Here is a 27,700-nt window from a genome sequence, read left to right on the forward strand (position 1 = left end):
TATACCAACTGAGATATTTTATATGTATAGCTATGTACAATTTTGATGATTTTTGTATGTGGTTTTTTGTGGGGGGGGCATTTGATAATGTCATCACACTATCACTAAAAGTCTCACTTGTCCATTTTTATCAGGTTTGTAATTTTATTTTATACTACTTTCACTCTGCCAAGTTAGCCTATTTTGTGAATACTGGCTGAGGATGTGAGACTGTTGGAACAGAGATAAAGAACTTTATTAATACTTATAGCACAATAAATAGTAACTACTATCAGAATATTTTCATTGGTTCCTCTTGCCCACAAGTACTATAGGGGTGACATGAAGGGGCCTAAGTGATGCTATAGATGCAGTGATTTTGTGTCACCGTTGAGGAACAATGAGCTGAGGAATCTACCACTTTTATATCAAGTAGTTAGCCAGTCTCAAGGTTGCTCACTATAGACACTACCCCAAGAAATGGATAGTGGAGAGTGATTAGTCAGAGTTAGCATGCCCAGCAAGACATGCAGGAGCACTAGAAACCCTCAAAGACTAGCACATTCATCTGAATAATTAATTAGATGAAGTTGTTAACAGTATCCTAAATCTTTTGGATATGATCTGCAGTGATGTCTCCTTTTTATTTCTGGTATTGATATTTGTCTGTTCTCTCCTTCCTCCCTTTCTCCCTTTTTTTTTGAGTGATTTCACTGATGGTTTATTTAATTGGTCTTTTCAAGGAACCATCTTTTGTTCTTATTGAGCCTACTTTATGTTTTTCCTTTAATATCTGGTTTTATTTTATTAGTCATATTTTCATTATTTATTTAGATTCATTCTCTGTTTTTCATCCCCTAATTTCCTAATATGAACATTTAGTTAACTTGATTATCAGGTTTTGTTCCCCTAATACGTGCATTTAAGACTATAAATTTCCTTCTATTATGATTTTAGCCATGTCCCACAAGTTTTTTGATACATAGAATTTTTTTTAATTTAAATTCTAGATGGACACAACATCTTTATTTCATTTATTTAAATCTATGTGGTGCTAAAGATTGAAACCAGTACCTCACACATGCCAGGTGAGCACTCTACCACTGAGCCACAACTCCAGTCCCAATACATAGAATTTTTAATAATATTCACATCAAAATATTTTGACTTCTATTATGGTTTATATTTTGATCTATGCATTATTTAGAAATGTATTTTTTCCCAAAACTTAGGTGATTATTTTTATTTATCTTTTAGTTTTGATTTTCAGACTAATACGAAGATGGTCAGAGAATTTTATTATTTCAACCTTTAAACTCCCCCTCACACACATTTAGTACCCAGTGTTGAACCCAAGGGAGCTCCACCACTGAGCTACATCCTCAGGCACTTCTCCCTCCTCTTTTAAATTTACTTATTTTGAGACAGATTCTCACTATTTTGCCCCTACTTGCCTCAAACTTGTAATTCTCCTGCCTCTGTTTCCCAAGCAGTTGGGATTATAGACATATACCATCATGCCGTGTTCAACCTTTCACATTTTGGCAAACTTGCACTGTGGCCCAACACATGACCCGGCTTTGTTAATGTGTCTTTGAATATGTATTTTGAAATTGTATTGGGTGCCATAATCTATGTATGTCAGTCCTTACTGATTTGTGTGTGTGTGTGATGAGACTCTGAAATATCCAGGGAAATTATAAACTGAAGAGGACAGAGGATTGAGACCTTGAAAACAAGAGCATTTGATGCAAAAAGGTTGCAAGGGTGTGAAGCCATTGGAAAAATACTTAACATATCAGAGAGCTGTCTTTTCCCTGGTTCAATTAGCTCTCCCCACTGATTCTGCTTTCATCCATTTATGAAGTAGATGCATCTGAAATTGTCTTACTCATTTATATGTCTTTCTGATTCCCAGATCAGACTATAAAATCACCATTAGTACTGGTTCAACATTTCTCTTGTTCACACCATATCCCTAGTGTTTAGAGAAAGCAGTCTAAATGTTTGTGGCATAAGTGGTGGATTTTTTTGAAAACTGGAGAGAAAATATTATGCAATTAAATTTGGAGCCAATTTAATATTTTCTTGGTACAACACATGCAATTGTTATGAGGAACAATGCAAAATTTAGATCAAGTTAGAAGAGAAAATGGAACAGCTAAAGTCAATATACCTTGACATTAGTTCTGGTTCATTTATGCCCTTGACATAAGTGGTGAATGGGGAAGTTCATGTTTATTTAATCTGTCATCAGTGGTATTTTAATGAAAAAGTTTGAGAAACCCTGATTTTAAGGTTTTCCAGAGAAAAGGGAATACTCTGAGGAACTTGAAATAGAAGAATTTTAATAAGAGCAATAGGTGAAGTGGGGTTGGCAACTTCAGGGAAATAATTAGAAGAGGCAATGGTCAATTGCCAGAGGAAATAAGGGCAACAAAAGTATCAGTTGGATTTAGTAACAAGAGGCCATTGTTTATTAGAACAGTCTTGGGGGAATTGTTGGGAGGTATAGTAAGAAGAAACAACTGTCAGAGGATAACAAATGGGTTGACATGGTACTTAATATGATATCTCACACAGCTGCATTTAGCTAAGTAATTACTTTCTACCAGTGCCTGCCTTCAGTGGTCCACCATGTTGGCTGGGAGAAACTCTGAGCTCTCTGTAGTATACCTCAGACCCAAGTATGGACTGTCCAGTTCAATTTACTACTGGCCAGGGGGGGGGGGGGCCTCCTCTGAGATTTGGTAAATGTTTCTCTCCTTAGGCAGAGAGTAGGAATTGCCTGAAAATTAAAAGAGGAGGAGAGATTTGTGAACTGAGCTTCTAGGGTATGACTAAGATTGGGACTCTGAAGTAGCAATAGTAAAAAGATTTTGACAGTGTAATACTTATGTATATTAATTTTTTTATTCTCAGTTAATATTCACTGGATTTTTAATCGGCTTTGATTGTGGAAAACCCGAAATGACCCCCCGCCAAAAAAAAAAAAAACCCTTTCTTGGGGTAGGGAGAGGTTGTGGGTTAGGGGCTGTGTACCCCATCAGGGATGTAGTAAGGCAGCAGTAGAGCCCAAAAGCGACAGGAAACCATCAAGGGACTGACTGTCTTGGGGAACCAAGAGAATCTACGGTTTATTGGGTCTGCAAGGAACACACAGTGGAATTCATTTCCAAATTTCCTAAAGCCTCTAAGCTGGAATTTAGGGAGCTTAAAACAAGAAAAAATAGGGGAAGCACGGAGAAACTTCTTATTTGCCTGGGTGACAGTTCCCCCATAGAATTTCCTCCTCTCCGCCCATTTTGGTTAGCGACTTCCTTTGGCGGAGAGTGATCTGGCCACTTTAACACTGGTTGACAGCGGCCGCAAGACAGATCGTGGGCTAAATGTGCTGTGGCCACACGGAGCCCCGAGTGCCCCTACCCGATCTGGCGAGCAGCAGAGACCTCAAAAGGTTACTTAATCAGTGCTTCTCCAAGAGCCTGGGGACTCTGCAGTCCCAGACTTCCATGCGACCGCCTTGGGCGCAGTAGATAACAGGTGGCAGTGACTTTTTGAGACCAGATTTGCGACCCTCGTGACCTGGACAACCCCTCTCTCAGGACCCTTAGGGCAAGTCGCACAACTGCTGGATTCACAGGTAAGGGAGGAAGATAAAAGAGCCCAGGGCTGGTAGCACAGCTCCGTCTTGCTATGCAAGTTCAGGCGCTTGGGCGGGAGCCGCTGCCGTGGTGGGATACGGTAAGGTTCTGGGCCATAATGTGGGAAAGTGCTGTGCTGCACAGGCTTTAGGCCGTGGGCTGGCCGAGCGCCTCCTTTCTGTGGGTTGCTTTACCATGATGGGAAAACCCATCCAACTGCGCCTTTGTTTCATTTTGACTAGAAAACTTATTTTTCGAAAGAAACCGCAGAACCATAGGCAAATAGTCCAGGGTCATAAATAGCTTAGAGATTTGGTGTGAGCCTCAGCCAGGCTCAGAGCCAGTGCGGAAGATTTTGATTTGGGTTTTATTTGGCTTCGTGTCCATAATTTGAATAAAAATAATTTGATCTGGTAATATTGAACTGATTTTCAGTATTAGTTATGATCTCTTGACATCAGAGTTACCTGGCACGGTGGTGCACACTTGTAAACCCAGACACTAGAAAGACTGAGACAGCCTGAACAACTTAGCAAGACACCATCTCAAAAAAAAAAAAAAAAAAGGTGTTTGGGGGGGCACTTTGGCAGAGCATTCCAAGATACTGGGGCTTTACCACCAACTTTCTCAAAGTTAGAGTTTAAACATGTGACCCTTCCATTTTAACACTTTAGTATGTTCAACATAAAATCTTATTTAAGTCAGAAAATAGATGAGCAAATCTAGAATAATGATTTACCTACATTTGACGCAAATAAGGTAAATATTACTGGTTATTACCATTTAACATTTAATATTAAATGTTAAATGTTACTCAACTTCATGAGTCTTAGTAGAAATCATATTGTTAAATCATTAATACCTCATCTATTGAGTCATTTGCTTGTCATGCTCCTGTTTTGATTCAATTAACAACTATATGCTATTATATCTTTCACATCCCCTTCTTCATCCCTCTCCACTTCTTTGCTTCCTTTTATTATTTCCTCTTCTCCACTTACTCCTCCTCCCTCCCATCTCAGGCTGTTTTCCTTGTCCCCTACTTCTCATGAGTGACCATCATGTGAAACCTGTGTCTGGATAGTTTTCATTTTTCATGACACCTCACTCTCATTTGACAGAGTTGACCACTCCTCCTCTTTAATATTCTTCTTCACTAACAGTCTTTCTTCTTCACCTGGCTTCCAGGTCACCAAATTCTCATGCATTTCCCTCTTCCTCATTTTGATCATCCCTGTCTCCAGGCTTTTTAACCACAAAATGTTAGAGTGCCATGAGGTTCAGTTCTTGGCCCTATTCTTTTTCTATACATATTTTTCCCCCAAGGTGGTTTCTGTCCTAGATCATATTCTGTGGCCATAAATAGCATTGATAAGCTGATGACTTCCAAATTTTTACCTCTAGATTTAGTTCTCAGTGTTCCAATATGCATGTATCCAGCTCTTTTTTCAACATCTCCACTTGGAAGTCTTATGGTTGTTTAAATTTAATATGTACATACACAATTATTGATACCACACCCACTTAGTCCTCTTTTGTGCTTTTTTCTCAGTAATCTTCCTTATTCAGTTAAAATTACTGCCATTCAAGTGGGCTGAAACAATTGGAATCAATCATTCCTGATTTTTCTTTTTAGGAATTATTCTTGACTCTTCTTTTTACTCAGACTCTACATTTAAGCATCCAAAAAATTCTATGGGCTGTACCTTGAAAAAGATACCTCAAATCTGATTATACCACTGTCCCTAAGCTAAGCCACAGTAGTAAAGTCTTTATTTCTGCCCTTCTTGCTCTATAGTCTTTCTCCAAGCAACAGTAATTTTTTTTCAGATACATCAGAACTTTCACTTCCCTTCAAAACCTTCTGGCTTCTCTTCAGAATTATAAAAACCAAATACTTACAATGGCTTTGAAGCCCTGAGTGATCTAGCCCCTGACTAGTCTGATCTCATCTCCTAACTTCCCTGTTGCCCACTCCACTGTAGAGACTCTGGTCTTGCTGTTGTTCCCTTTGCCTTCAGGGGGTCTCTGCAAGACCATTGCAGACTGAACTCCCTCATTTCTCTCCTTTACATGCTGCCTCAGTACTCATTGTCCTGTTAGAACAAGATCCTTTTTGCTACTGTCCCTGTGGAATGGGCTGATATTAGATATTGTGCTACTCTATAATACAGTAGTCCTCCTTTATCTGAAGAATATGGTCCAGGACCTCCAATGGATGCATGAAACTGGATAAAAAACCAACCCTATATATCATGAGATTTTTCCTATACATACATATCTATGATAAAGTGTATATTAGACATAGTAAGAAATCACAATAATAACTAATAATAAAATAGAACAATAACAATATATTATAATATGGAGTAGTGATCACCAGCATTACTAACTAGTCTTGTGCTTTGGGCTCAATAATAAGTAAAATAAGGGTTACCTGAACAAAAATCCTGCAATACCATGACAGTTGATCTGATACCCTAGATAGATACTAAGTGATCAACAGGAAGGTAGTATTTGTAGCTTAGATACACTGGACAAAAGGATAATTTATGTCTTAAGTTAGATTGAGTTGAACAGAACAAAACAGCAAGCATTTTAAAGCTCATGGATTATTTATTTCTATAATTTTTTATTTAATATTTTTGGTCTGCATTTGACCCCATGTAATTGAAACCAGGGAAAGAAAAATTGTAGAAAAGGGGGAACATGTTTTACGTGAAGCATGTATATTACACGAAATGTATGACATCTTTAAGGCATTGTTGGTTGCTAACGCTCTCTGATATTAAAAATGCACAGCCAACTATTTCTTCAATGTTATTTTGAACAATTTGCCTTTAAATTTTGTATTCTTATAAAATCCCTTCCTGGTTTTGAGAAGATTTGCCATTTATACCAGTTCTCATTTCTCCTTTTTAAATACAGAAAATGAAAGGAAAATATTATTCAGTTTACCAGAAAGAATATGCAGTCATTTTTTTGAAGGCTGTTGGGTAACCTGGAGCTTCATAGCTACTAAGCAAAGAGAGACTAGGTCCTCAAGATGGAAAAGCAGGTGCCCAAGTAATATTAGTTATATATTTTTTGTTTTTCAATCTGACAGGAGCAGTTTTTTAATTAAGCATTTACTTGCTTATGTTAGATATTATGGAGATGAAAGTACTGTCCCATAGTTATTATAATTATTTAAAATATTGGAGGAGCTCTATTTGGCTTAGAATTCACAAACTCATGTTCTTAGAAAGTTTGCGTATATATTAAAAACAGATGAAATAGAGTTAAATCTGAAGATTGGATGAACCTATTTGAAATTTATACATATGGCATATAAAGAAGATACTATCTGAGTGTCAAGTTAACATGCCCTATATTTAAAAGTTCAAGCTGAAAAGTATTTTTTTATTTACTAAAAGCTCATTTTTTCAGGCTGAAAAATCATTTAGAAAAAGGTGTATTTATATATGTATATGTGTGAGAAGAGTATATAAACATTATTCATACACATGTGAACAAAGGAAAAATATAAATTTATATATATTTATAATAATATATATATATATATATTCCACAGAAAATTAATGCTAACTGAGGATTGAACTCAGAGTTGCTTTATCACTGAGCCACATTCCCAGCCCTTTTAATTTTTATTTTGAGATAGGATCTCACTAAATCTCCAAGTTACTAAGGCTGGTCTCAAGTTTGTGATCCTCCTGCCTCAGCCTCCTAAGTTGCTGGGATCATAGGCATTCACCCCTGCACCCAGCTAATGCTAACTTTTTGGTATACTTTTTTTCTATCTAATTTATTTTTCTATCTATTTTATTACCCTATTTTGTTTTACAAAAGTTAAATAATATATATACTATTTTGTAGTCTGCTTTTTCACATATTACTCATGGAAACATTTACTCATGTCATTAAAATTATTTACAACATTCTTAAATATTTCTAATGATTTAACAAGATTTGATCATATGAATATGAAATAGTTTATGTTGTCATTCCCAAGTTTGGGAGTATTTTAATTGATTACCTCCAATAGAATTTTGGCTAGTCTGTGATACCATGTGTAAGATCTTTTATGATAAAAAAATATAGTCATATAACTCATATTTCAAACATGTAATAAAAAGTCTCCATAGATCCTGTGACAAAATGCTGAGTCGGTATGAGAAATTGCCCGGGGATGGGAAGGCCCGTAAAGACCCCTGTGCAGAGGGCTGGAGGAGTAAAGGGGAGTGTAGCAGGATATGAGCCAGGTCATGCAGATCACTGTTTGTCTTCTTAGTACATTTTGATTCGAAGCACAATAGGAAGCAAGGTTGAATTGGCAGTAACTTGATCAGATGTATGTTTAGAAAGACCAGTTTGATTGAAGAATGGATTAGACTGACCAAAAGTTGGAGACCTATTAGGAGGCAGTACAGTTGACCAGGGGAGAGATGTTGATCTAGAATGAAGATGTGGTAGAGATGGAAAGTGGAAAAATTTTTGAGATTGAACTTGGTGATTTCTTGGATGTGAAGGTGTAGGAGAAGTGAGAAGTGTCAAGGACAGCTCAGGGTTTTTTTTCACAACCAAGCAAACAATGGTGCCATTTACCATGATGAAGGAGTCAGAGAAAATGAGGTGGAAACCACCTCCCAGGTCAGCAAGGAAAACAAGGTGAGTGCTGTAAACAGGATATTTTGAGAATACAGTGCTGTCTATATTTTGGAAGATTTGAACAGGATATTTTGATAATATGGAGGAGGAGTGCTTAATTCAACTTGGAAGGTGAAAGGAAATGCTTTCTGACAAATAGAATCCTTGAATGGTATCCTTAAAAAGGGAACTATTCTTGCAGATAGTGGGGAATTGCATATTCTGAGCAGGTGGGCACAGAAACAAGAAATGACATTTTAGGGAACTGAAGATAGTTGGATATTCTAGCTCCACAGACTAGTGTAGTAGGAGCAGATGTTATAGATAAAAGCAGAGATGAGATCATAGAGGAGCTGGCATATTATTCTAATATGAAGCAATTTTTTTTCTTGAAGATGTAAGATATTATTAAGAGGACCTTTAAGCAAGAGAAAAAAATAGTCTTTCATTGCAAAAATCTTTTTGAGGTGGGTACTGGGAATTGAACTCAGGGGCACTTGACCACTGAGCCACATCCCCAGCCCTCTTTTGTATTTTATTAAGAGACAGGGTCTTGCTGAGTTGCTTAGTACCTTGCTTTTGCTAAGGCTAGCCTTTAGAAGACAGATTTATTAGAAGGAATTAAGGATTAACTGGGTGGAGTTGTGGGGAAGGTTGGTTTGAAAGGGGAAAAGAATGTTAGAATGATTCCAGGTTTCTCTTTTCATAGGTAGATAGTTATTACTATCCTTGACAAAGATCTAGAAATCCAAGGTAGAACAGATTGAAGAAGAAAGATTGATTAATTTATCCATCTGTTAGTCCTTCTTTCCATCTATCTTATTGAGAACATTATTGACCATATACTATTGACTTGACCTTGTAAGAAGTTAACTTTTTTTAATTGTAGATGGATACAATACCTTTATTTAATTTTTAATGTGTTGCTGAGGATCAAACCCAGTGCCACATGAATGCTAGGCAAGCACTCTACCACTGACTCTACCACTGAGCCATAATCCCAGCCCCTCCCACCCACCACACTTTTTTTTTTTTTTAAAGAGAGAGTGAGAGAGGAGAGAGAGAGAGAGAGAGAGAGAGAATTTTTAATATTTATTTATTTTTTTAGTTCTCGGCGGACACAACATCTTTGTTGGTATGTGGTGCTGAGGATCGAACCCGGGCCGCACGCATGCCAGGCGAGCGCGCTACCGCTTGAGCCACATCCCCAGCCCCCCACCACACTTTTTATTATGCCCAAATATCTGGTGTATTTGAACCTGTTAAAATGGCCTTTTTTTTTTTTTGGTAATTTTTTTTCTTTGTTGTTGGTATACAGAAATACAATTGAATTGTTTATGTGGTTCTTGTATAATGATCTTGCTAAATTTCTTAACTTATAGTCATTTTTGATAACTTTTTCTTCAGATAAAGGAAAAAGTCCTTTTTATCCCTAGTTTGCTAAGAGTTTTTTAATGAATAGATGTTGAATCATATCAAAATATTTTTATCCTTTATTCTGTCAATGTGATTACTTGTGTTCATTGATTTTTACCTGTTGGATAGATCCTGCATTCCTAAGAAAAACTTAGCTTGGTTGTGATACATTGTCCCTTTTTTAAAAAGATTTATTTTTCTACTGGTGTGTGTGTGTGTGTGTGTGTGTGTGTGTGTGTGTGTGTGTGTGTGTGATTTTTGAATAGTCATGAGTTAGCTTGACATGCATTTTCCCCTTTTGTAAGACATCAGGTTTGGTGTCATAATTATGCTGACCTCAAGAACATGAGCTGGAAAGTTTCCTTTTTTCAAATCTTCTGGTTTCATTACTTCTTCTTTAAATATTTGGTGGACTTTCCTGGTTACCACTTGAACCTAGAATTTTATTTGTGGGGGAGTTTTTTTTTTTTTTTTTTTTTTTAAAGAGAGAGTGAGAGAGAGGGGGACAGAGAGAGAGAATTTTAACATTTATTTATTTTTTCTTAGTTCTAGGCGGACACAACATCTTTGTTGGTATGTGGTGCTGCTGAGGATCGAACCCGGGCCGCACGCATGCTAGGCAAGCGCGCTACCGCTTGAGCCAAATCCCCAGCCCCTGTGGGGGAGTTTTGAATTATGAATTCATTTCTTTAATAATAATGGAATTATTCAGATTCTTATTTCTTTTTGTGGCTCTTTTAGGAAGTTGTCTCTCTGTAGGAATGTGTCTATTTCATGCTGGTTTTCTCTTCTATTGGTATACAGTTGCTTCTGATAGTCTTTTCTCTCTTTTTGGTACTGGGTGGTGAGCCCAGGGCTGCTGTACCACTAAGCTGGATCCCCATCCCTTTTTTATTTTTTGAGACAGGATCTCACCTAGTTGCCAAAGCTGTCTTGAACTTGCAATCCTCCTGCCTCAGCCTCCTGAGGAGCTAGGATTACAAGCATGCGCCATTGTGCCTGGCTTGTGATAGTTTTTTATTATGTTTTCATTTCTGCAAGGTCATTAGTGAGATTCCATTTTCATTTCCAACAATGGCTTTTTGTGCTTTTCTTTTACCTCCTGTGTGACTAGATTGTCAGCTATTTTTTTTTTCAGCATTGTAAAGCTATCATTGTATCTCTTCAGAAACCTTCTAATTATGGTCCCTTGAGGATAATCTATTGTCCCTTGCTTTTTTAATGACTGCTACTGATTGTTAACTGTTAGCAATTTTCTGTGAAGAAGCAAGGTGTGGATTTCTTTTTATTTTTCTCGAGATTTATAGGACTTTTACAATTTGTGATTTGATGTCTGCATTGTTGCAAAGCCTTCATATTCTCTGTTAAAGTATTGTTTTTGTTCCATTCTCTCTCTCCTGTGCTTTATTATGAATGGCTTTGTCTAGCCTGTTTTCCAGTTTCTGAAACTCTTTTTGAGTTCTTTCTACTGCTGTCTTAATCTGATATTAAAAATAGGGCTGGAGTTGTAATTCAGTGGTAGAGCGGCCTTGCATGTGTGAAGCACTGGGTTTGATCCTCAGCACCACAGAAAAATAAATAAAGATATTAAAAAAATATTCACTAACTTCTTAATTTCAATTCTTGTATTTTCAATTTACAATATTTTTACTTGCCTAATTCTTTTTAAAAGTTTCCATTTTTATGAAAAAATTCTCAAACTTATTTTCATCCCCTTCAACACAGCAACCAGAATTGTTAATGAATGCCTAGAAAACCTATAGGTTTTTTTCCTACTGTCGTTTGCTTTTGCTGATTTTCTTCTCTTCTTCCAGCAAGAATTTAGCTTTATTCCTGCCAGATTTCCTGGAAGCAGTAACAATCCGTGGTCACTTTAATCTGACTTTAGTTTGGGGATTATTAAAAATGGTGCCTCTGTTCCTGGAAGGATCCATCTATATCTAGGTTACTCTCACACCAACCGTTAGCCCTCAGGGTCCCAACCCAAAGTATGCAGCCTTGTGTCGCCTGGGTACACCCCAGGATCACACTTTTGTCTCCTTGACAGTAAGTGGACACCTAAAGCACCGCACAGCCTTCCCCCTCATGCCCACCTCAAATTGAAAAGTAGCCTGGGGGGGCAGTGTTCTCTGGATTTCTTCCTTCCAGATTTGGGCTCCATAATTCTCCACTATGTTATTCTATGATTCCTTGAGCCTATGTTGTTTATATTTTTCCAGCTTTCCAGTTGCCCTCAACAGCAGTGTTGGTCCAGTTACCTGGTCCATCATTACTAGAAATGGAAACTGCATATAAACACATTCTGACATTTGAGGAACAGACCAAGAGAGAGATTTTTAGTCTAGAAAACCCAGCAGAGGACTGGGGGTTGGCTTATGGATCTACAGGATAGTTAAATGAGCACAACATGGCAAGTAAAACCAGATGAATAAAAGAACCTGATAGATATCAAAGAGAGCTGATTGAAAACAGTTTAGACATCTACATGCTGATAGACAGGATGTGGGTAAAAAAGAAAGTGAACTTGAGTTTTTAACACAATGTATTCCCTAAAAGGATTTCCCATATTAAAAAAAATGGCAATGTAGAAGAATATGTAGTAATATTGCTTTTTATCCAAAAGGCACCAGCCTGTATAGAAAATGTGAATCCAGAGTGAGAAGTGCTGTAGAAAGGTTTTTTTTTTTTAATTTATATATGACAGCAGAATGCATTACAATTCTTATTACACATATAGATCATAATTTTTTATATCTCTGGTTGTATACAAAGTATATTCACACCAATTCATGTCTTCATATATGTATTTTGGATAATAATGACCATCACATTTCACCATCATTTCTAACCTGTAGAAAGGTTTTGTGTTTAATTTCTTGATGGTGGAATGATGGTCCTATGGTTCTTTTCTCCACTTTGTAATCCTTTCTATTTTTTAACTTAACCTTTAATGAATGTGCCATATTTCTGTTCACATGTTCTTTAAAAATGAAATAGAATTGCTCATTCTAAAATCCTACAAGTAAAAATATGCCACAGTGAAATTACTGTTCTGGATAATTAATATGTGCCAATTTTTAAAAGTCCAACAAAATATATTTGGATTAAATTGGGCACAGTGTACCTGTAATTCCAGCTACTCAGGAGGCTGAGGCAGGAAGATCACAAGTTCAAAGCCAGCCTCTGCAACTTGGCAAAACCGTGTCTCAAAATTAAAAAAAAAAAAAAAACAGCTATGGATATGGCTGAGTAGTTAAGTACCCCTGGTTTCAATCCCTGGTACCAAAAAAAAATAATAATTTGAATTGATAATCCCTATTCTGGTTGAATCAACAATTTATATGGTAGAGATGATAAAGAGCTGCTTGGCTATCTCTCTAAATCTAAAGAATTCTGTTAGACTTATAGTTGGAATTATCTAATCATTTATCTATTCAAAAAGCATTTATTGAATGCTAACTATATGTTAGGCTCTGGCAATACAGCAGTGAACAAGATAAATTTGGTCCTTTTTCTGATAGTCTAGTGGGAAAGATGAGACACTAAGCATATAATCATACACATAATTAGTTATAATTTGTGCTATGAGGGAAAGATAAAAAATGCTAGACTTTGATAGATTCCATCTATCAAATTTTCTAATGCAAGTTCTAATATCTAAGAATGAAAAGTGCAAGTACTGGTTTACTTTGGTGGTAAATAAATATCAATATGTAATATTTGATAATTAATTCTTTTATTTAGGCTGGTTCTTTGCCTGCTTATGGATTCTTTGAAAACTCCAAAAGGAAAAGATAAATAGCAGGTGATACTCACGGTTATTATCACACTCTTAAATGAAGATGCATCCAAATCCTACCCATCTTGTATTTATCAGCCTAATTGGGATTTAAAAATACTTCTAGTGTACAGGAGTTCAAGAATAGTCCAGTGTTTATGCTAAGTGAAACTAGCCAATCCCTAAAAATCAAATGCCAAATGTCTTCTTTGATATAATGAGAGCAACTAAGAACAGAGCAGGTAGGAAGAGCAGGAGGAAAAGATTAACATTAAACAGAGACATGAGGTGGGAAGGAAAGGGAGAGAAAAGGGAAATTGCATGGAAATGGAAGGAGACCCTCATTGTTATACAAAATTACATATAAGAGGTTGTGAGGGGAATGGGAAAAAACAAGGAGAGAAATGAATTACAGTAGATGGGATAGAGAGAGAAGATGGGAGGGGAGGGGAGGGGGGATAGTAGAGGATAGGAAAGGTAGCAGAATACAACAGATACTAATATGGCATTATGTAAAAATGTGGATGTGTAAACGATGTGATTCTGCAGTCTGTATTTGGGGTAAAAATGGGAGTTCATAACCCACTTGAATCTAATGTATGAAATATGATATGTCAAGAGCTTTGTAATGTTGTGAACATCCAATAAAAAAAGAATCAAAAAAATAAAATAAAAATGGTCTAGGAATTTAAAAACAAAAAACAACAACAACAAAAAGAATAGTCCAGTGTTCCTCATCTCACTACCCAGATTTGTCCTGGTGGCTTAGCAGAACTTGTCACTGCCATGCTATAGTTGAAGGATTGGCACCCTTTTTTTTTTTTTTTTTTTTTGGTAAAGAGTTAGATAATAAATATTAGGCTTTATGGCCATACTTTCTGTTCCACCTGCTCAATCCTGCCTCTGTAGCATAGAATTATCTACAAACAATACATAAATGAACAAGCAAGACTGTCTTCCAATAAAAATGTTATTTACAAAAACAGGTGGTAAGCTGTTTTGTGGCTAATCCATGCTGTAGTTCCTTGCTTTGTATTTGGATGTTATGTGCATTACTGTTTAGTTATGGACAACTCGAAGCAGAAAGATATTACAAGGTATTATAAGGTTTCAGGACTTCTCAAGGCTGTGTAGAATTGGTCTGCTGGACCTGGGCTTTTGGCACAACCAGGAAGCCTCCTGGAAGGTAGGGAAGCCACCAGTTCTCGAATCATATCAACTCTACCAGAATCTTAATCAGGAAAATAGGTACCTCATGTTTAACTCAAACATGTCAGTTCCTCTGATTAGTGGAACATAAATTACTTCTGGGACCTTAACTTCAAAGGAGTCTGGGAAATAGAGTTTTCAGTATTTATGGTACAGGAAGGTATTAAAAGGAGATTGGAATAAGTCTGGAATAAGTATATCTGCAGTATTTGCTGTAAAACACACCTTTGGCTACTTATCATCCACATATGCTCTTCTTTGCATAGCTAAACTCCCAGATAACTACAATAGTTATTGATGGTATGCTCTCTCCCAATATAATGCAGCTATCTATGTACAAACAAAAGTGTGCTTAGCTTCTTTCTAAAAATAACCCCAGAGTCCCATAGGTCACCATATCATCTGTAATGTTCATCACAGCATTATGCTGCGACCTAGCACGCTAAGGAATTCAGTGGCTCCTTCCTCTCCTGTCTCCACTGGGAGACAGACAGAGTTTTCCAGTGAACAAGAGAGTAAGAGCTTAACTAAGAAATTCCCACTCACATTTTTCACTGTCTTTTCCTCTACTATCAAATTTGCTTCCATTTCTAGGCCTTCTAAGCATGTCTTATCTTAATGAAATCTTCTTCCCCTCCATTCCTTTGTGATCTCTACCCTCTCCTTTCTTTCTTAGCCAAACTTTTCTCTCTTCCTGTAGACCCTTCAGACACTGCAGTCTGGTTTTGATGACCCATCATTCCTCTGTAACTGCATGAATGAATTACAAGGTGTTAAATGCAGTGGGCACTGACTTTTTGGCAGCCCCAGATGCTGACTACCACTTGAAGCACTCTGTCCTCCCTTGGCTTCCATATCCCACCCTGTGCCTGATTGTCCTGCTGTTCTTAGCCTATCCTCTTCTCCATTATGCCCCCATGTCCTCATGTCACCGCATGTCACCGTCTTCAGCTCCCGGTGTCTTTGCTCTCTCCCTGCTCTCAGTTACACAATTTGAGCAAATTCCAACTTTCTATCCTGATCCAAGGTGCTCTCCCAAGCCCTCGATCTACTGGTCCAAATGCCTACCCTACAGCCCCTCTTCTAGATCACGGATACTTCAAACTCCATGGATCCCATTGGATTAACAGCTCACTTACATCCACACCTCACTCTGCTTATACTGAACCACCACCCACCAAGTTACACAAGGCACAGGCTTGGGAGCCATCTCTGACCTTCCCTCTTTTGCCTCTTAGATATTCTATACTCCACTATCACTTCATTAGTTCTAGGCCCTGCTTTCTTACCTAGATTATTAGAATAGCCTCAACTGGCTGTTCTCCTACTCGAGGTCTTATAGTCTGGTCTTTTTTACCACAACTCCTTTAACTTAAGACAAGAGCATGTCACTCCCTTTCTTAACAGTCACAAGGGCTCTTTATCTGCCAGTGTGATTAAATCTGAACTCCGGAGTGTATTTTAAGTCCCTTCTGCTCTCTTAATTCTCCCTCTCCTTGTCTCTTACTACTGCCTCCCTCCCTCTCTACCCCCACGTGTGTACTTGAACCATATAAATGTCTAGTGAAAAATTATCCTATCATAATTTGCCCTCTGGTACCCGGGGATTTTTAAAATTCTGTTCCTGCTACCTAAAAAATGTCTCTCTCTGTTAGTCTTATGATTGTGAGATGTCCAGTATTATAGATGGCAACTGATATTCCAAATAAAGCACCTATGCTGTTCAAGTTGTCTCTCCAGTAACCTTGGCTTTAGATTCCTAAAATTCAGCAGGTCTCAGCACTGAGTGTTTCCAACAGAGTTTATTTATTAAAAACAGTGAAACATGGATAACAAAATATTAATTGAACAAGTGAAGAAATCACTGCTTTTACATATGTTCGCCACTAGATGGTGGTGTTCAGATACGAAAGAAAAAAGGCTTTTTTCGTAAAGGAGTCAAGTATTAAATGCTGTAATTTCAAATGTATTAAATTTCAAAGGCAGTGATTTAACTGCCTAAGATTTTTCTGTGATAAACACATGAGCAGACTGAAAGCTATATGAGTGTGTGTGTGTGTGTATATATATATATTTATATTTAAATATTTATCAAATTATTACTGATTATTATTTTACTACTATCATTTCAGAGCCTCTTCCTAAGTGGTCAAAATATTTTAAAAATGTAAACATTAACTATTCACTTTCTTTTTTTGCAATGCTGGGAATTCAGCCCAGGGAAGTTCTACCACTTAGATACATCCCCAGCCCCATCTAGTTTTTATTTTTAAAAAGTGTGTTGCTTACCTATTGAAGCTGGCCTCAAACTTGGGATCCTCCTGCCTCAGTTTCCTGAGTAGCTGGAATAACAGGTTTGAGCCACTGTGCCCAAACATTAACTCTTAATTTTAGAGCAACAAACTTCACAAGAATCAGCTGGCAAATCTGAAATATAAAGGACAGGCTAGAAATTAAGGCAAGAGTTGATGTATTCTTGAATCTTAAAAGGCTAGAAATGGGCTGGGCACGGAAGTGCACACCTGTAATCCCAGTGGCTTGGGAGGCTGAGACAGGAGGGTCCAAGTTCAAAGCCAGCCTCAGCAATGTCAAGGCACTAAGCAACTCAGTTAGGCCCTGTCTCTAAATAAAATACAAAATAGGGCTGAGGATGTGGCTCAGTGGTTGAATGCCCCTGAGTTCAATCCCTGGTACAAAAAAAAAAAAAAAAAAGGCTAAAAATGGGCAGAATTTCTATCCATGTTGCCTTCTGCAGGCTTCTTCCTTCATTGGAGAACTTCAATTTCCCTCGAAAGACCTTCAGCAGATTTGATGTGGCCCACCCACATTATGGAGGCTAATCTGCTTTACTCAGTCTGCTGATGTAAATATCAACCACATCTAAAAAATTCCTCCTTAGCAACATCTAGGCTGGTATTTGGCCAAACAATTGAGCCTGTTGGCCTACCTAAGCTGACTCATAAATTTAACCATCACAAGTGGCAAGAGAAACTGAACTTGGTATGAAAGAAAAATTCAATTGGTGTATCCATTTTTAGTTGTGGGTAGGAAAAGAGGGTTGGCAGGTGGAACTGCCCCAGAGGAGTGTCCTGGGAAACTTCTACAAGAAGAAGAGTCTGCGCTGCCCTTACCTGCCTCCTAGAACAAAGGTCTTCTCCCAGGGCAAAGCTTGCACTTGGGAACCGATCACTGTTGGGGATGAGAAAGAGTTAACCAGCAGACATGATCATTTCACCCCAACAGGCTTTCCCCTGTATTACTTGTTTTGGAATGAGACCGAGGCTAAGACAGTTCTTAGAAGGGTCTTGACTCTTCTTTTATGGATGAAAGAGAACCACTGAGAAGAGAACTTCCTCAGACATCCACTGCCACAGCCCCAGTTCACCTGTCTCCATACAGGTTAACTCTGCCTTCTCTGATTGTTGCCTTGGAACTCTGTCCATTTTCTTTGCAAAGGCAGGTGACTCTCATTGTACACTAGACAATCACAGGACATCACTTCAGTTCTCTTGTCATTAACGTCTTTGTACCAAATCACCTCCCACCATTTTACCGCATTTTTCTCCTCTTTTTTGTCGAAACTTCTCAAAAGGATTTTCTATATTCCTTCTCTCTCTCTCTCTCTCTCTCTCTCTCTCTCTCTCTTTCTCTCTCTCTCTCTTTCTCTCTTTCATTTATCTTTTTTTTTTTTTTTACTTTTTTTCCCCCACAATACCAGGGATTAAACACAGGAGTGCTCTATTGCTAATCTATATCCCAAGTTCTTTTTTATTTCTTATTTTGAGATAGGCTAACACTAAGTTGCCCAGGCTGGCCTCAAACTTACTATACTTCTACCTCAGCCTCCTAAGTAGCTGGGATAACAGGTGTATTCCTCCATGTCCAGCTGTCCTATATTCCTTTTCCAATTTCTCTTCTTCCTTTGAACCTGTTTAAGCAGTCTTTCACCTTCCCTTGCCTACCACTTTGCCAGGTCTATTGAACCTCAGTCAGTAGTAGTCTCCAGATGACAACATTCATTGACCATTTTTTAGTGCTCATCCTACATGAACAGTTACTAGCATTCGCAGACAATTAAGTACTCTTTTCTTGAACTGTTTTCTTCCTGCAGCATCTGGGGCTCTACATTTCTTGGTTTTCCTCTGACCTTCCTGACTAATGCTCTTTTGCCTCCTTGCTGGTTCTTTCCATTCTTGATTTCCATCATATTGGAGTGCCCTAGGGCTCAGCCCTTGGATCACTTCCTTTTTGCTATCCATCTTCCTTCCCTTAATGGTCTAACATAGTCTTCAGGTTTCAAATATAATCTACATAAAGATAAATGCCAGATATATTTCTCCTGGCTACGCCTCTCCCCAAAACTCCAGACTCTATATTCAGTGCCTGCCCAACATCATCAGCAAATTATGTCAATTCTACTTGTAAAAAAAGACTCCAAATTTAGCAAATTATGTCAATTCTACTTGTAAAAAAAGACTCCCTATCACAGTTCCTCTGGTACCACCCTGTCCTAAGCCACCACTACTGTCTATTGGGTTTCTGCAACAGACTTCCAACTAGTGTCCCTGCTTCTGTCCTTGCTTCTCTTTGTTATATTCTCAGTGCACCACCAGAGGGACTTTAGAAACTAGTCAGATCATGTCACCCTTCTGGTTTCTCCTTTCACTTATCTCCTTTTGCTGGGTCCTTGGCTCACTTGATCCCCACTGCTCCTCAGCACCAGACACTCCCAGCCTCAGGGCTTCTGTGCATGTGATTCTCTGCCTAGACTGTTCTTGCTCCACATATCTGCACTGATTAATTCTTTACCTCATTGTTGTCTTTATTCAAATGTCATCCTTCTTGCCTAACAGGTTTATTTTAAACAACAACAACAAAATCCATCTAACAGTTCTACCTTTTCTTCTTTATTTTTCCACACCTTTTTAAAAAATATTTATTTATTTATTGTTAGTTTTTGGCAGACACAACATCTTTGTTTGTATGTGGTGCTGAGGATGGAACCTGGGCCGCACACATGCCAGGTGAGCGCGCTACCGCTTGAGCCACATCCCCAGGCCCCTTTTCCACACCTTTTCATGTAGTATATGAATGCACATGTATATGTATACTTTAGGTACTTATATGTTATATAACAAACATTTCTTAGTTTAGTATTTGTCTTTCCCACCAAACTTTAACACTATAAGAGCAAGATATTTTTTATGTTCACTGAACTTCAATTTCTAGAACTTTGTAGATGATGAGTGAATATTTGTTGGGTGTTCAGACAGTATCTTCTCAGTATTACCTATAAAGCTACATGCTGTTCTCTCAGTCCTAAGAAAAATGGTATACCTCTTTAGAACTTTGCTTGCATTTTCCAACCTCAGCATATTTCAAATTATAAAACCCCATTCAACAGAGCTGATACAATGGAACTAAGTCTCCGTGAGAGAGCCAGTCAGAATTTTTGAATTCAGGAGAACCACAGTAGAACATAACTCTATAATTAAAGTAGACTCTTAAAAATAAAGGACAAAATATTTCTCAAGAAGATCATACAAAGATAAGATACCTGAGACTGGAGGTAGAGCTTAGCATGTGAGGCTTCTAATTCAATCCCCAGCACCAAAAAAAGAAGAGAGAAATAAGTGGAGTGATAAATCTGCCTCCTAAACAGATCTAAAGAAATGCTGTCTTACAGATCAGTTTGCATTCTCTGGATTTTGATTCAAATGGAGTTATAAAATATGGATCTGAAATTCATCCATGTCATTGTATATTTCAATAGTTCATTCCTTTTTATTGCTAAGTAGTATTCCATGATAAGGATATACCACATTTTTTTCTTCATTCACTTCTTTAAGAACATTTTTCTTGGGGCTGGGGATGTGGCTCAAGCGATAGCGCGCTCGCCTGGCATGTGTGAGGCCCGGTTCGATCCTCAGCACCACATCAAACAAAGATGTTGTGTCCACCGAAAACTAAAAAATAAATATTAAAAAAAATTCTCTCTCTCTCTCTCTCTCTCTCTCTCTCTCTCTCTCTTTAAAAAAAAAAAAAGTGCCCTGAGCCCCCTGGGCATCTCTCACTCTAGAGATGGTCAGCACTCTCCCTTGAGATTCCCTGCTTTTCTAATTAAATCTCTGCCTTAATATCTAGCGCATCTATAATTCTTTTTTTTAAAAAAAAAAAAGAACATTTTTCTTGTCTTCTTTACTTTCTGTAAACTGGCAATTGTAGCTAAAGAAATGATTAGAGTCAGGTTCAACTTTTTTGGCATATCAGATTTCATCAGGAGGCACATAATATATCAGCAACACTAAAACTGATCATTTAAGTGAGGATGGGGATCCTTGTGTCTTTTGATCTTTTTGTTACATTCATTGAATTCTTTGTTTCAGGTGCACTGGTTTTCTTTATATTGGTTATTTTTATCCCCATAGCTATATCTGTGTTCAGACTTCTTTATTTTCATGGTCTTTTTTCTTTTCATACTTTGTTATTTTTCTCAGTCCTTTTTGCAATGTTTAACTGATTTGGCTTTGAGTTGTGTTTATTTCATTCTTTTCTATTTCTATTTTTTCCTAATAGTATTGGGGTCCTTGATGTGTCTAGTCTTTCTTTTCATCTCATTCTGTCACCTCATCTCTGATACCTTTGTTTCATTGATTACATGTTCTCTTTAATGTCTCCTAGAGCAATGTCACTCAAAATATTTGTCCTTGACAACATAAGAAATATGCACTAGAATGAAAACCATGTTTCTTCCTTCACTGAGAGTATCTTGCTATGAAAAAAGCACAGGCTGAACTAAGTGGCTTGCTTACTGATATAGTTGATTTAAATCTAGGCACAGTCTCCTTTTCTTGTTATAGACTGATAACAATCCAAAGTCTGGCAGCTTGTCCATGGACAACATTTTGAGTAACACTGTCATAGAACAAAAATATTTGTTTGGTTACTTTTTCTTTAGCTTCTTTGTTATGTATTTCATAACAAAGCTGCTAACATTTAGAGATCACTTACTATGTGCCATGTGCCATTTTAAGCCGTTTTGCTCTTCATAAAAACTCTAAATATAGGTAGTGTAATTATCATAATTTTACATATAATGAGATCAAAGCACAAAGATATAGAGTAGCTTGTACAATAAGATACATAGTTGTTTCATAGCAGGGCTGGGATTTACACACAGGCTGTCAGATTCTGGGCTACATTGCTTTAATAGAAAAGGAATTTTGAATTTGTCTTCTATATGTTATGATATGCCTTTACCTGTTATTTAATTGCCTGCAATCTTTTTGCATGCTTGCCATAGCACATTTGCTGTCTTGTTCTTTCACTCCTGTTATCCCTATTTTGTTTTTGTTTTGGTACCAGGGATTGAACCCAGGGGTGCTTAATCACTGAGCATATCCCCAGTCTCTTTTATCTTTTATTTTGAGACAGGGTCTGGCTAAGTTGCTCAGGGTCTCGCTAAGTGGCTGAGGCTGGCCTTGAACTTGCAATCCTCCTGCCTCAGTTTCCCAGGTCACTGGAATTACAGGCACACACCACTGCGCCGGGCAAGCCCTCTTTTTTTTTTTTTAATTTGTTTTATTTTATTATTTTTTTTATTCGCTACAGATGACATTACAATGATCTTGGTAATTCATACATTTAATTCATTGGGGTATAATTTCTCATTTTTCTAATTGTACAGATTGCAGAATCACACTGGTCATAGAGTCACCTGTATACATACAGCAATCATAATGTCTATTCTATTCTGCTGCCCTTTTTATTAATGAAGTTGCTGGCTCAGAGCTGGGACAGTCTGGTCCTCTCCTTTCTCCCAGCCCTAGGAACCATAGTGATGAGTCCTACCATCTCCCCACATCAGTCACTGGAATCACGGTGCTGGTGGCAAACATGTATCTCTAGCAAAGAGCTTTACACTTCTCTTCCTGTTGGCTGTCTCCTTATTCCCTCTCTCCAAATTAGAAGGTTACAGCATTTTTCAGAAGTTGTCACTTTCTTCTCTGGTCTGACTAGGCAGCTGAGAGTGCTTTCAAGTTGGCACAACACATAAATTTCTGAAGTCTTTTTTTTTTCTTTTTATGCTGACTAGAATTTAAGAAAAATAAGACAAATTCATGATTCTCATTGTTTAATTTATTTCAAATCATTTTGTGATCTGGCTTGCATACAAGTTTATATTAGAAGTGTTACATATTTCTTGATGAAGAGCACCGCTTTCCACTGGCTAGTGATAGGAAAAGTCATTTTAATTGGCACTACACTGGTAAATAGATGCCTCAATTGGTTTAACAAATGTGTTCATATGCAGAGGAAGCTTCTTTTGCAGGTTTGCATGGTAGAACCTTTTTCATAATGCAGTAACAGAAGTCACCAGTAAATCCTAACCAATGGAGAGAGCCCAAATTAATTTGGTTTTATTATTTGAGATGTATGGCTGTCATATTTTAGAGTTATTATGTCTTAGAATACCACTTTGTAACTGGAACTGATTACCAAAGAACCACATCCTGAAGTACAGATGTAGTGATTGACAGGCATTGGCCAGCAATTTTCATTCCTTTATTAGACAGAGGCAGCAGCAAACACTTTTACTCTTTATATACATTAAAATGAAATGCTGTATGTTTTTTTTTTCTTTAATGTTTTCTTTCTTAACATAACAGTTTCACTACTTCTGTTGAATAGTTTCTTCTCAATCTGAATGATTTTAGTTGTGTTACTTAAGTCATTCTGAATATAATTATACTTCCTTTTTGAACTCTGGACTTTGCCCATAGATAACTAATAAAAATGTTCTGGAATATAGCCTGTGGCTCATATTATAAAATATGAAACCTGTACTCATTCTAAACTTTCTATCTTTTGATAGAAGAACTGCTTATGGGGAGCAGGAATCACTAGTAACCTTGCCAATTTTCTGTAGAGTTATTTAAACAACACTTCACATTGGGGTATTTTTCTTTCACAACTAATCTAATTTTTCCACCCAGAATTTAGAATTTTTGATTATAAAGTAATGAATTTAGACTACATTGGTCTTTGTTGATTTCACTAAAGAAAATTACAAGTCTTGGTTTCTAGATTTTGTTTCCACATTGAGATGTTAACTGTAGTTGAATAAATAAATTTTCTTCAGTATTTCTAGGATTAGATGGAAAAATATGTTCCTTACTTTTCACACCTCCTAATTATAATTTCTCTACCAGCTTTGCTACCACAATACGGCCTGACTCCAGCATTAAAAAAAAAAAAAATGAAAAGTGGACACTGTTTCATATTTACTCTTTGGTCTGAATCACTAAAGTTGCTGATATTCATCTTTAAGATATTTGCATCTTATCTGGTATTTGTGCTTATTTTTAGACAAAAATAAATTCTTATTTAATACTTGAAGATTCTGTTTTTTTAAATATTTTCCTGCCTCTAGTCTATATAATAATTTGTTGGAGAAATTGAATTTAGACCCCATATTGGTAGGACTAGTATGTTAGCTTTTCATTAAAATACCAAAGAATTTTATTTTAACCTAGAAGTTAATATAATGCTAATATAATGTCATTTAAATTTTCGAAATGTTTCTTGCTATATTAAATTGAACCCTCTGTTTAGCTCACCATGGATTCCCTCTGGGAAGCCTTGTAAAGTTCTTAGAAGACTAGTAGTTTAATTTCCCAATTACCTGTTTGCCGTTTCTTTCTGACTATTGTAGCCTTTTTGAGATTTGGGGGTTGAACTAAAGTTTTTATTTTTAATCTTGTAATTAAATTCACAATAATCTTCTGCTTTGTTGTTTCTTCTTTTAGATTGCAAAGAAATGCTGAGAAATAAATAAAACTTTCCTCTTCTACCTTGGACATTTATCATGGGTATCGGGAAGTCTAAAGTAGGGATCTGCCCTTTTTCTCTCTCTTGGGGTAAAAGCCACAGTGTGGATACAAGTCAAGATCATCGTGAGTCAGAGCCCAAGAAATTGGAAGATATCTCCTTGGGTGATGTTGTGGAGCAGAACAATACCACAGAGGAGCAAATAGATGGGCAGGAAGGAGCTGAGGCAAGGGAAGAAATTCCTGAAGAAGAAGCAGAAGAAGAGGTGTTCCTTAAATTTGTGATACTGCATGCAGAAGATGACACAGATGAAGCCCTCCGGGTCCAGAATCTGCTACAAAATGACTTTGGTATCAAGCCTGGAATCATCTTTGCTGAGATGCCATGTGGCCGACCGCATTTACAGAATTTAGATGATGCTGTCAATGGGTCTGCGTGGACAATTCTATTATTGACTGAGAACTTTTTAAGAGATACCTGGTGTAATTTTCAGTTCTATACATCCCTAATGAATTCGGTGAACAGGCAGCACAAATACAACTCTGTCATACCTATGCGGCCCCTGAACAGTCCCCTTCCCAGGGAAAGGACTCCCTTTGCTCTGCAAACCATCAACGCTTTAGAGGAAGAAAGTCGTGGCTTTTCTACACAAGTAGAAAGAATTTTTCAGGAGTCTGTATATAAGACACAACAAACTATATGGAGAGAGACAAGGAATTTGGCACAAAGACAATTTATTGCCTGAGATGAAACACAGAACACATGGCGGGCTCCTGTTTTGTTGTAAGCCAAATGATTAATCTTCTCTTGAGAAAGCAATTTCTGAGAAATGTTTTAATAAAAGAGCCTGCTCTTACAGAAACCTGTGGAGCACAAGAAACCTACATTTCTGCTGGATAATCTGTAGAATTGTGGTACTCTTTGATGTTTCAGTGAACTCAAGAACCTTCCTCTCATGGTTTTCCTTGTTCACAGATATGACAAAAGATATTCTCATTTCATATTCCTTGAATCGAGCCTTGAACAAAAGCACATATGACAGATATTTTCAAAATGTGACACCACTTCAGTCTCTGAATTTTGTTCTCAAAAGACACATAAAAGAAAATGACCCCAAGAAGTCTGACCACCCTCCTTTTGAGGCACTTGTGAATGTTTCAAGAAAGCATTCCAGGAACAGAGACCCAGAAATACGGGTTGCCAGAATAGAACATTTAGAATGTTGAGTGCTGATGAATGTGAAATCAGAAATAGATGTGAGAATGGGAGGGTTTTTGAAAAGAATACAGTCAAATGTGTTTTCCTTTCTGCTGGAATTTGCATATTTGGAGGCAATTCCCACCACTGATTAACAGTCCTTTTGACAGTGTGGTCTTTAGAGACTCCATGGAATGGTGGTAGGACTCCATAGTGTGGCAGTTAGGGACTCTGTGGAGATGTGCCTGCCCCAGACTCTCCATGTTAGTCACCATCTGTAACCAGGGTTTTATTTTCAGAGCTTCTGAAAAGCATATGATTGTGTGTGATTAGCGAGATATTCTCATTTAAAATCAATAACCGCTCTTATAATAGTCTTTTAGAAGTTTTCTTCACCTACAGTGTTCTACTCTGTGACCTGACTCTGTGTGTGTGTGTGTGTGTGTGTGTGTGTGTGTGTGTGTGTGTTGCTGATTATTTTTAAAGGCTTGAGGGAGAAGTAGAAATGTGTTTTGTCACTTCTGCTTGTAGTGCCTCATGCTCATATAAGCCAAAGAGACCCCAAACAGACCTATCCCTTTCCCTCGCAGCCCTTCTGCCCATCTGAGATTGTGGGAGTGCCACCAAGTACAGATGGGAGATGAAATGAGAAAAGCATTCATGGTGGGCAGGAGACATGATTCTGGCCCAATCTCTGCCACTAAGGATGGATGTGACAGGGAACAAGTTACTTACTCTCCTTTAGCCGTGAAATCAAAGTTGGATTGATGGCCTCTAAAGGCTTTTATCCCCTCCTCAGTTGTGAAAAACTAGGCCACAAAAAAAGGGAATAAGCAGAGCTTTTGTTGTAGCTCAGTAGTTGAGTGCTTGCCTCACATGTGTGAAGCACTGGGTTCGATCCTCAGCACCACATACATACATACATACATACATACATAAAGCAAAGATATTTAAAAGGAAAAAAAGGAAAAAAAACACAGAGAATTTCACAAGGTATTATATCATAGTTGCAGAAGGCTTTGTATATGCCTACAATAAAGGGTCTGTTTATATTTTTAGCATTTTAATGCTGTCCATTAAACTTTCATAGTCACATATTTCTCAAGTGTTTTTTTAAATACTTCTTTTAGAATATTTATTTTTTAGTTAGAAGTGGATACAATATCTTTTATTTTTGTGTGGTGCTGAGGATTGAACCCAGTGCCTTATGCATGCTGGGCAAGCACTCTATCTCTGATACACAACCCCAGCCCTGGAAATACATTTTTATAGGGCCCCTTGAGCAAAGGCATTCTTTGTCTAATTTTTCTTTCACCTTATTCCCAGTTTTCTGTATCCCCTGCTAGTACTGGGCTTACTCACATCTTCTTGCAGTTCACTTCTTCCCAGCCACAGTCCAAATGTGAGTAAATCAGACCTCCTGTTCTATTAGTGCATATTAAAGGACGAGATTATTTTCATTGTGTCGTGACATGTTCTCAGCCTTAATGTCTCTTTTTGTTACAGTAGCTTACTACTCACTTTTCTTTTTCAGTTTTTTAATAAGTATTAACTTTTTTTTTGCAATAATGCTTCCTGTATCTCAAATTTCACATCATAATAAAACATTAACCACCCACCCTTTATGCCTGCTGAACTGGAATTGATTCTGGATAGTATTTTTTAAATAAATGTTTTTATCCTTTATCCTTGACTGAACTTGATTATTTCTAGCTCCAATAAAGACTGTGGAAAAGGGTTTTGAAGAGAAGCATCAATCTGTACTCCTCCAGAGAGCACCAGGCACAATGTCTCAGCCAATTTGGAGTTCAGTATTTTGTTAGAGTGAAGCAAAATGTTAATGCTAAATAACTGTATGTGCTGAAATTAAATTGAGCTGGACATAGTGATATGCACCTGTAATCTCAGTGCTCAGGAGGAACACAAGTCTGAGGCCAGCTTCAGCAACTTAGTGAGTTCCTGTCTCAAAATAAATAAAAAGAGTTGATGATGCAGCTCA

The 27,700-nt window shown here is 37.4% G+C and overlaps 1 protein-coding gene across 1 annotated transcript; it reads left to right on the forward strand.

Moving 5' to 3' along the window:
- The first annotated feature begins 2,823 nt into the window (after positions 1-2,823).
- Positions 2,824-27,387, forward strand: Ticam2 (TIR domain containing adaptor molecule 2). Its single transcript, XM_013364823.4, has 2 exons — positions 2,824-3,622; positions 24,483-27,387. The coding sequence occupies exon 2, from the start codon at positions 24,542-24,544 to the stop codon at positions 25,247-25,249; it is 708 nt and encodes a 235-aa protein (XP_013220277.1). The 5' UTR covers positions 2,824-3,622; positions 24,483-24,541; the 3' UTR covers positions 25,250-27,387.
- Positions 27,388-27,700: the final 313 nt, after the last annotated feature.

The sequence above is a fragment of the Ictidomys tridecemlineatus genome, chromosome 1, assembly GCF_052094955.1.
Source record: "Ictidomys tridecemlineatus isolate mIctTri1 chromosome 1, mIctTri1.hap1, whole genome shotgun sequence".
NCBI classification, from domain to species: Eukaryota; Metazoa; Chordata; class Mammalia; order Rodentia; family Sciuridae; genus Ictidomys; species Ictidomys tridecemlineatus.